At 41.1% G+C, this 11171-nt stretch overlaps 1 protein-coding gene across 3 annotated transcripts in view; it reads left to right on the forward strand.

Moving 5' to 3' along the window:
• The window catches only part of wdhd1 (WD repeat and HMG-box DNA binding protein 1), a 17437-nt gene extending 8642 nt beyond the window's left edge, over positions 1-8795 (forward strand). For 2 of the 3 annotated variants that reach the window (XM_049718159.1, XM_049718160.2), the window contains exons 16-26: positions 54-210; positions 742-856; positions 1089-1220; positions 1294-1514; positions 1649-1779; positions 1866-1931; positions 2713-2744; positions 2833-2997; positions 3173-3309; positions 3513-3648; positions 8379-8795. In XM_049718159.1, coding sequence (XP_049574116.1) covers positions 54-210; positions 742-856; positions 1089-1220; positions 1294-1514; positions 1649-1779; positions 1866-1931; positions 2713-2744; positions 2833-2997; positions 3173-3309; positions 3513-3648; positions 8379-8567 — 1481 coding nt within the window. In that variant the 3' untranslated portion in view covers positions 8568-8795. The remainder of the gene's footprint in view (positions 1-53; positions 211-741; positions 857-1088; positions 1221-1293; positions 1515-1648; positions 1780-1865; positions 1932-2712; positions 2745-2832; positions 2998-3172; positions 3310-3512; positions 3649-8378) is intronic. The other variant, XM_049718161.1, reaches the window with a different exon arrangement.
• Positions 8796-11171: the final 2376 nt, after the last annotated feature.

Raw genomic sequence — 11171 nt, forward strand, 5'->3', positions numbered from 1 at the left:
TTTTGTTTTCATTTAAGGATTTTAAAGATGTCAGCCTGGTGGTATATTTTCAGGTACCCCATGTTACGTGGATTCTGATGGGGTGGTACGAATGCTGAACCGCTCCCTGGGCTTGACTTGGACACCAGTATGCAACACAAGAGAGACGTGCAAAAGCAAATCAGACCACTACTGGGTAGTTAGTGTGCACGAGAACCCTCAGCAACTCAGGTGGATAAAAATGATTATGGGTGTTCATCTCTAAGAAATTAAATATCGGCAATATCGGTTCTTGTAGTAAATGAATAGTAATAAAAGGCTACAAATGTGTCACACATACACCAGATGTGCTCAATTTGAGAATCAATTTTATTAGCTTCCAACCTTGCATGCAATAGCAACAAACAAACAAATATGTATGTAAGCAGGAAATTGCACACTATCAATCGTGCACCAACGAAAACAGGTGGGAACAGGTTGCTTCCATTATCGTCATGATGGACCATGTTTTCTAGTCTGACGTTTGCTAGGTGGCAGTTTTGATCAGAACACTTGTCAGAATAGGCTTCTGGCTACTTCTTTGAATAATTTTTATGATGGTATTTGTATGATAGATTTGACTGCTATGTCTCGTCAGGTGTTTGTCAAGTTACAAATGCATGTTTGCTTTTTTATTCACCACAATGGAGGGGTAGCCGGGGGCTAAAGTTAACACACCTATACAATACAGTTTAATAAATATTGCAAACCTTTTTTTTCCAGGTGCATACCTTGTAAAGGCTCGAGATATCCCCCTACCCTGCCCAGACCAGCTGTGGCCATCTTGCCTTTCAAGTTGCCTCTATGTCAAACAACCACTGAGAAAGGACAGATGGAGGTAACATTGTACAGTTATCATTTGCAAGACATAATATTTCTTTTCATCCAATCCAGCTGTCCTATATCAAATCTTTCATTTCGCTCCCTGTGTGTTTTTTTTGTTATTGATTATGCATATTTGAAACAGACAAAGCTCCATTTTCTTCTCTGATCTGCATTTTCTGATTCACTGAAAGTGCGATATAGAATTTTGGATTTGATATACCCATTCTTCTTATCTAATCCTTCAGGAACAGTTCTGGCGTTCCATGCTCTTCCACAACCACTACAGCTTCCTGTCCTCCAGCGGCTATGAAGTTGATGAGGTTGGACAGAGTCAGTCACAGAAAGAGCAGCAGGAGCTGCTGATGAAGATGTTTGCAGTCAGTTTGAGTCTAATTTTGTGCTGTGGTTGTCTGTCGTCGTGACTGATTCCTTGAACTTTGCTCGTTCTAGTTGTCATGTAAGTTGGAAAGAGAGTTTCGTTGCGTTGAGTTGGCGGAACTCATGACTCAAAACGTGGTGACGCTGGCCATTCGATACGCGTCGAGGTCCAGACGCGTGGCACTCGCACAACGGCTCAGTCAGGTTGCTCTGGAAAAAGCCAGCCAAATTCAGGAGGAGCAGGAGGAACAGGAGGAGACGGAATACTCCGACATCAGGCGGACTCCATCGAGGTAATTCCAACATATGAAGCAATGTGACCTTTCTTGTGAGATATCGCTGCAGAGTGCCGTCGTCACCTACGTACATTTGATCGATATAGAGATGTGATATACTGACTTAATGTACAATCATGTAATCATGACAGTTATGACCAGAATGAGGTCAAAGAAAAGCATCACCGCAGAGAAACACTGGAGGATGAGCGTAGCCAAGAGCTTGAGGAGCAAGAGGACCCACAGACAATAGAACCTGAAGATGGAGCCAAAGCCCCAAAGTGTCAGTCTTCTCCGAGCTTGCTTTACATATATTCTCTTTATGGCTGCCAGTTATTTCATACTAATGGCTCATGTCTGATTCTGCAGGTCTAAACCCATTTACCAAAGTTTCCGGATCACCTTCAAAGCAAATGGCCCCTCTCGGTGAGCAAGGTTTGTCCTCAATCAATTGTCTGTATATTTACATTTGAAATGATCTCAATGTAAATTTAAGTCAACAAATTGTGAAAGGGCAGCATTGATGAATGACTAGAAAATCGAGCCTCGACAGAAAATCTGTATGTTTGTATTTGAAATGAACTCAATGTACGTAAATTTGAGCCAACAAATTGTGAAAGCGCAACACGGATGAATGACAGAAAGGTTTTATCAATAAGTTGTATGATATATTTTTAAGGACTCAAGGTTATAATGCATAATGAGACCAGTGTTGCTTGTGTACAACTGCTGTAAATGGTTAATATTGACCAAATGGACGACTCTGTATTTAGGCCGATCGATTTAATCGGCTGGACGATTAATTGTCAGACTCTAGAAACTATCAAAGCTACTTAAAAGTCAAACTGCTCTTTTAAATGTTGTGGTCTCCACCACCTTTACACCTCTTGCCAACAATCTGTCAGTGATCGAACATGCCATTTAGCACCCGCTATTTGCGATTTCAATGAATCAAACCCGAAAAGAGGGTATGGATGGAAGAATTATTACGAGGTTGTTTCGCTTCCCTAAGATGAGTAGCAAATGTAGCAAACGTGAGGAGCCTGCACGGTACATAGAGAATGTGATCTTTATAGGTAAATCACAATAAATAATCAGAATTGTGGTATAATTTGATGGAACAGCAGTGTGGTTGTGACCATGTTGATAATGGAATCTAGAAATGGCAGCAATTCCGTGTTGAGTGATTTACTCTAAGTCTTATTTGCTTTTGCAGCTAGCAGCGTTGGGCGCTCAAACCCTTTCAAGGTGAGTTGTGTACATATTTTAAACAAATAAGTGGTTGGGTATGTTAATCAATCTATACCAACTAAAGTTTTTGACGGGATTCTTGCAGGTTCTTGGTTCTGGGAAATCCTCTCCTGTGTCTTGTCATCCTCGTATGACAAACATCCTGGACAACATGACGTCCAGCAGGAAGTCGGCTCCACTAACTGCATCTGCAGGGAAGTCGAACAAAAGCCCGGTTCTCAAACCACTCCCCACTCGAGGAAAGACAAAGGTACTATTAGGTATAATTACGAGCCTCCTTATCGTAGAAAATGGTAGCGCAGGTTTCTGTAAGAACCACTCACGCAGCACGCATACTGTACATGTGTAAGTTTATGATCGTGCATACAACAATAGAAATAATTGAAGAATTACAATGATGTCTTGTGTATGAATTTACCACCCAGGCTCAGTCCACTCTCCTGCAGATGAGTGTAAAGACAGTCAGTAAGAAGACCGAGGAGATCATGGAGACCAGAGATAATCAACAGAAGCATGCAGATCTCCCAACTCCCTCACTAGTCGACAATGCTGAAACGAAGAGGTACAAGATGTAAATACATCCAAATCTAGTCGTTTATTTTGATAGTCACAGTAAATGCCAAAGAGGATTATGCCAGTTGAACATTGTGATCTTTAGAGGTGTGTACATTTACAGTAATTATTCAGTGATTCACATTGCAGCAACAAACTAAGAACAAATGGGAGAAGATTTTGTTCTCATTTGAGGCTTTTGCTGACCGTTAGCCCAAAAACAGGCTTCCAGCTGTGGTTGGAAGAGAACAGGAAGAACATCATAGCAGACCACCCTGACCTGGAAGAAATGGACATCATCAAGGAGGCTATGGGAATCTTCAGGAATCTTTCAGCAGAGGAGCGACTGGTATGAAACACCTACTAAATATTGCATTTAGTGGATTACATTTTAAAATCATTTTTTGAGCATAGAATCTTTGGTGACTCTTAAGAATGGCAGAAATATATATGGGGGGGGGGGGCTGCCAGAAACATGCATGGCAAGCCGACTGGCCACTCCAAATTGCCCGTAGGTGTGATTGTGAGTGCGAATGGTTGTTGGAGTTATTTTCTCACTTGAAGTACTCCACAGCTTCCCTGGAACCCCTGGGGTTAGGGTTCAATTGGCTTCCAGATTAAAATCGGAAAAAGAAGAGCAGGAGGAAATATTACATGAATATTTGGGAAGATAAGTGTTGAGTGTTTCACCCTCTCAATAGTCCTGATTTCTTTGGGGACCACGTTGTGGCCAATTAGGACATTACAAGAGTTTGCTCTTATTTTCTTTTGGAATTGTTCCTTGTGATTGAATATTTTGTGCTTGATGACTGCTGGGATAGGGTCCAGCACACCCGCGACCCTCGTGATGATAAGTGGTTAAGAAAATGGTTGGATGATTTAATTGTTGAAAAATCACAATGATCAAGTGGCTAATATTTGTTTTCTTAATACAATCAACACTGCAATGTTTATTTGGCACTAACAACAATCTGTGTGAAAAATTGGCTTTTTATCACGCATGGCATTTTAGTATATTAGGGCCTAACCCCCCCCCCCACTTCATATTTTCTGATGCACATTCATCATGATCAATTATTGTATTGATGATTTTTTTTGCCAGTGTTTAGAGGTGACATTATAGGTGTTGAGAGTCACCCAGTCGTGACCTTGCATTCATTTAGTTGGCAGCTGGATGATGCCTCATACAGAAGGGGGAGGAAGTGCTTGTTGCCTGGGAACCCGATTGAATGTGTGATGGCGGTGAAGGCACAAATCATTGATCTCATGATTACACTGAGGGACATAGAGGCAGTTGGCCTTGCTAAATTTCTGTTTTCAGACACATTTGCAGCTCCTATTTGCGTACCAGTAGTCTACTATTTTTGTTTCGTGTCGATACAGAAATTTTGCATTTGCATTTTCTATTTCCACTCATTGTTGGGCCACTAACATGTTGATATCTCCTCATACAAGGCCACAGGTGAGTTTCATCTTTTCATCACATCTATTGTCTAGACATTTATTTTACAATTGTTTCATTTTTTTTTTGTTTCTTTAACCTTTAGTTAACCAGGAAAATCTCATTGAGATCCACAGATCTCTTTTACAAGGGAGTCCTGGCCAAGAGGCAACACCACAACCCAAGAAAATAATTACAAATAAACATTAAAAGCCAAAGAGTAAGACCAGTAGAAGATTTTTTAAAAAAAAACTTTTATTAAAAGAGACATTTATAAAACGCAGCAGATGCAGCACAATATGATTCCAAGACCTTCAGAATCTAGTCAAACTGAGATAAAGTTCCAAGATTTGATAGTTTTACTGTGCTTTGCAGAGAGTTCCAGTCAGTGTGAGCACAATATTGAAAAGACATCTGTCCTTTCTGTGTCCTGACACTTAGGGGCACTTGTGTATACAAATCCTGGGAATGACGAGCGTACGGTCCATCAGACTTATGCAAAAGATATGCACTTAAGCATGGTGAGGCATGAGAGAAAGAATATGTAGTGCCTCGATTGGGGCATGCATGTATAAAAGGTCTATGGAAGCAATGTTAAAGTCTCTTTCTTGCATGGAAAGAAAAACTAAATTTGTTTCTAACATAGAAACTCAACTTCAGTCGTAACTTATTGACAAAGGCATCAACATGAGGTTTTATAGACAAAAACTTATCAATTAAGATGCCAACTATTTTAAAGCAGTGAAAATATAACTGAGCCGTCGGGAGTAGTGATTGGAGGAATATTCCGTTGCTTAACTTTATTATTAGAAAACATCACTTTCATTTGCTTGTGTTCAGGGACATTTTCACTGTCACAAACTACATGAAATGTATTTTGTGAATAGTTAATGGTAGTCACAAAAGAATACACTGTCATGTAATAGCGTAAAAATGACAACTTGCCTTACATTCTGTCCCACATCATTGATCCATACATATTTTGTAAAACAAAGTGGTCCAACAATAGACCCTTGTGGTACACCCTGAGTAACTGTCAAAACATCAGACCATAAGTCATCATGCTTAACACATTGAGTTCTATTAGTAAAATAGTTGGAGAGCGAACTAACTGCGTGCTCTGACAAGACAATGCTGCTCAGTTGATTTTTCAGTATCTTGAAAATTATTAAAAATTATTATTCAAATTGTTCTGTATCTACAAAAATTTAAGCACATTTCTATTGTCAATTAAGTGCAGAACCAACATTATTTACAACTTTTACTGCTACTATCATTTTGTAGTCAGTTTGGCACTTATGTTATACGTACAAGACAAAATAGAAAACAATCACTGATCATATAATAGTATACATCAGTGGTTCTTTACCTTGTTGGTGGTACCGAACCCCACCACTTTCATATGCGCATTCACCAAAACCATCTTTAGTGAAAAATATAATTTTTTTCTCCTTCAAATTCAAGACATAGATGTTTTTTACTGGTGCACAAAATGAGCCGTACATGAACATCACCTTGTTCAAAGAACAAAACCAACACAATGCATGAACTCACACACAAATTACATACCAGCAAATCAGTGTGACTTCTGCTGTTGCCTTTGTGAGACCAGTTCAGATTTGCATTAAACAATAAATGAGGTGTGTTCGGACTTCCGCAGAGGTGGCTCTGCCGAATCCCTGAGATGGACTCGCCGAACCCAGGTTAAGAACCACTGGTAAAGTCAAAGTCAAAGTCTGCTTTATTGTCAATTTCTTCACATGCCAAGACACACGTTCCCACTATCCCACGGTGACAAGACATAGCACACAATATACATATAAGTAAACAACACAAAAAAATAAAAACAAGAAGGCACAAACAATGAATAAATAAGAGTGATGAATAAATAATAAATAAACGAATAACACAATAAATAAGAGGAGCAAAAATGGAGCAAGTGTGCATACAGCAGACAGTCAGAATATAGCGCAAAAGTACAGGACGCTACGCAGAAGGGGGAAGAGAGTTCTGGATCCTAACAGCCTGGAGAATGAAGCTGTTGGTGAGTCTGGTGGTGCGGGAGCGCAGGCTCCTGTACCTCTTCCCAGAGGGCAGAAGATCAAACAAAGAGCGAGCGGGGTGACTCACATCACTCACAATCGTGGTCGCCTTGCGGGTGAGATGGGAGGTGTAAATGTCCTTCAGGGAGGGGAGTGAAGCACCAATAATCTTACCAGCCGTGTTCACTATGCGCTGCAGGGCCTTCATGTTGTATTCAGAGCAGCTACCACCCCAGACAGCGATACAACTGGAGAGGACGCTCTCAATGGTAGAATGTAGTCATGACGGCCGGAGGAACACTTGCTCGCCTGAGTTTCCGCAGGAAGTACAGGCGGCGCTGAGCTTTCTTTGCCAGCGATGCGGTGTTGGCGGACCAGGAGAGGTCCTCACCGATGTGCACCCCCAGTAATCTGGTGCTGCTCACTCCTAATACATAAATTTGACTGGTTCCGTTTTTTTGCATGTGTACATGTGTGTGCGTGCACGTGTGTGCGTGCACGTGTGCGGACGTGTGCGTACATGTGTGTACGTGTGTATGCATATTGGATCACAATATACTTTGTGGTACTCTGAGATGACATGTAGTCGCATTGTGTTGAGTCAAAATGTAGTATCTTCAGGGGTGAAGGTGCACATCCCTCTTAGACAGATTACACAAGCAATGCTCAATTTGATGACTTTCCATCCATCCATCCATTTTCTGAACCGCTTAGTCCCCACGGGGGTCGCTGGCGTGCTGGAGCCTATCCCAGCCGTCATCGGGCAGTAGGCGGGGGACACCCTGAACCGGTTCCCAGCCAATCGCAGGGCACACAGAGACAGACAACCATTCGCACTCACACTCACACCTAGGGGCAATTTGGAGTCTTCAATCGGCCTACCAAGCATGTTTTTGGAATGTGGGAGGAAACCGGAGTGCCTGGAGAAAACCCACGCGGGCACGGGGAGAACATGCAAACTCCACACAGGGAGGGCCGAAGGTGGAATCGAACCCGGACCCTCCTAACTGTGAGGCGGACGTGCTACCCAGTGCCCCACCGAGCCAATTTGATGACTAGATTTGTTTAAAAAAAAAAAAAAAGTACTTGTTTATTTGGTATTGTTGTAATTGCATGCAAACTCCTGAGTGGCCTTCATGCGAAAGCTGCTCACCCACAGATGCAAATATTTTTTGGAATAGCGAATCCCTTTAAAATTCAAACGTGAGGCGTGGTCACTTCAAGTAACGTGTGTTGCTTTGAATATATAAGTCTACATCTGCAAGTGAAGTGTGCGTGGAGTGTTGGTCCTGTCATCAGGCCTGATGATTCATCCTGGGCTCAATGGGCTTTTACCTTCAGGAAAGGGCTTTCTTTTTGTCTTTGCTCAAAGAGAAAGGAGGAGCGATGTGAGCAAGAAGCCGACGAGAGCCAGTGGGCCTGAAGAGATGCAACCTGTCAATTGTGATTATACATGACAAGATGCAATTTCCAACTGCATGCCTAAGTGTTGCTGCGTGTGTTCACTCATTATCATGGAGCTTGCGTCCAAACAGATGCACACTTCCCCCTTTGGTGTCCCTTATAATTAACATGTGTATGCCCATTTTCATTCAGGCATTGACTGAGCGAGCAAAAGGCCCGGCTGATGACGTGATGGACCTGAAGAAAAGAAAACGAAGTGAAGCAGGCGGCAGTGTAGAAAATGAAATTGGTCAGGCAGAAGCAAAGGAAAACAATGCGAAGAAGAAGAAAGCAATGGATCCGTCTTTGAAGCTTTCAGCATTTGCCTTTCACAAAAGTTAAAATTTGACAGATCTGTCTTAATGTGAAACTTTGTATTTAGTGTTCTTGTTCAGTAAGTTGTGTTCATGTCCTCAATTCTTTAAGGCTCTAGTACACTTGTTGACTCGCACTTGGGATTCCTGTTTTTGTATTTACACAAAGTCCCATCAAAAATGTTTTAATGCTTCCATTGCGTGATCCTGTTTACCAAAAGAAAACTGCATAGTCCAATAAATTCTGGTGAAGTGAGCACAGTAGCGACTGTACTTAGTTCGGGGGATGAGATTTGGAATATGGCTGCAAGTTTTCAAGACTCAAGAGTTTTTATTCGCCATGTTTGAGCGTGCCAAACAAGGAATTTGACTTTGGTACATCACAGCCTCTGTTCAACATTTAGGTGAATAACAACACAAATGTTCTCAAACATCCCCTGATCTTAAACTCCCAGGAGGGCAAGGAAAAACTCAAAACTCCAGCTACGGGAAATGAGAAACCTTGAGAAGAGACCACAGATGGGAGGGTCCCTCTTCCAGGATGACCAGGCGGGTAAGGCTGGTGCTGTTACATATTCTTACAACTTCTCATAGATCTTGGTGAAATGTACAATTGGCTTTACCTTGAAACAACCCACAGTAAACTCACAAAATATTGATTATTTTGCCAGGTCTGATGTGTGTGCAAAATTTCAAAGATTTAGATAAACTATCAGTTTGTTTTCTTGGCAAATTGCCACGGCAACAGTATTTAGCACAAACTTGCGAATATTGTGATTTAACATCATAACTGGCTAAACTGTCTTCCAAACCTATGATATGTAGAACAGTCTTCTAAACATATCACATTACTGTGCAATAACATCCCGCTTGCCACACCTTTTTTGTCTACACTGTTTGTACTATGTGTCCTCTCTGCATCCATTGCAGCCTGGTCATCCTAGAAGAGGGACCCTCCCATCTGTGGTCTCTTCTCAAGGTTTCTCATTTCCCCTAGCTGGAGTTTTGAGTTTTTCCTTGCCCTCTTGGGAGTTTAAGATCAGGGGGTGTTTGAGAATATCTTTCGTTCTTCACATGTCCTGAGTGTTGTTGTTAGTCACCTAAATGTTGAACAGAGGCTGTGATTTACCGAAGTCAAATTCCTTGTTTGGCACGCTCAAACATGGCGAATAAAAAACTCTTGAATCTTGAATTTAAAAAAAAAATCAAAGAATAATACAGGTGTTTCATTTAGCCAGTAGATGACATTGAAAAAACAACTGTAGATGACAACTAAGACTAGTCTCTCATCAAATGTGTGAAATTTTGAGAAAATAGACTCATCTGGTCAGAGCAGCTTTTGGGATCATAGAATTGTGATACCCAAATGGGCATGCACTCTACCAAAATGTCACAACATTCAACGTAAAGCATGATCGTCTTGAGGCTTTTCTGACCAATTTTCAATTGGATCCGTTCAAGGTGTGCATGGCAGTACATTAAAATGTAAAGATTGCATTTCTTGTCACCACTAGAAGGCGCTATATGTCGACCAGAATATCATATAGTGATCCCTCGCTACTTCACTTTTCGTTTATCGCGGCTTCACTACATCGCGGATTTTTTTTACAAATTAAAAAACAATTTAAAAGTCAAAATAAAAGTTCTAAATTGAGGAAACGTGTCTAACCTTTAGGACAATGTAGTATTGCTACAAATGTTCGTTTACATTCCTTTAGAAGTCCGTTTTCGCGTCTTAGCATGATCGCGAATTAGTATCTTTCCACTAACTCGTTAGCCTGCCCAGTACTTCTTGTTGGTGACTGTACTTCGCGGATATCACTTATCGCGGGTGGTTTTTGGAACCAATTACCCGCGATAAATGAGGGATTACTGTAGATAGCTCTTTTTATGCCAGGACTATATATCAATGTGAAGTTTTGGCTTGCTAAGGCAGCAATTACAGGGGAGTTTTTGAGCATTTCAAGAGGAACACAGGAAGGCTAGAGCTAGAATTGAACCCTGTACCTCAGAACCTTGAGGCGGACATGCTAACCAGTGCTCCACCGTGGCACCCCATCACTTAAATAACTTATACAGATGTGACTTTTTTTTTTTCAAACAAAAAAATGGCAACTTCAATACTGTAAAATACAAACTTTTTGGTTTGCATGGCAGTTGTCTACATGCGTGTGAAAAAAACATTTTACTCATGGTTATGCTAGAGTGAGCTTTGGATGGTAAAGTATGTCATCAGGTTTCAGAATTGCCTGGAGAAAAGTATGTTCTTTTGCCATTACCTTGCTAATAAACACGTTAAGCACCAGCATAATAGTAAATATTCACATTAAAAAACTGCCTGGGGAAAAAGTACTGCATGTTCTTTCCCAGCTAATAAACTGGTTATGTGTTCCAGACGTGTCATTTTCAGGTTTGCCTTGTCAAAAAGGAACATTTCAGATTTCCATGACAATAGTTTTCTTATTCACAACTATCATCAACACCACATCTTGCCAAGGATGGCAAGCAATGCCACAAAAAAATACTTCAGATATCCACAGCTACATTCTTCCTAATCGCAACTGTCATTCGGTTACCTTGTGAACACAAGGGGTGATTTGCACCTTTTAAAATAATTTTCACAATTATTCCA

The sequence above is a fragment of the Syngnathus scovelli genome, chromosome 4 (assembly GCF_024217435.2).
Source record: "Syngnathus scovelli strain Florida chromosome 4, RoL_Ssco_1.2, whole genome shotgun sequence".
NCBI classification, from domain to species: domain Eukaryota; kingdom Metazoa; phylum Chordata; class Actinopteri; order Syngnathiformes; family Syngnathidae; genus Syngnathus; species Syngnathus scovelli.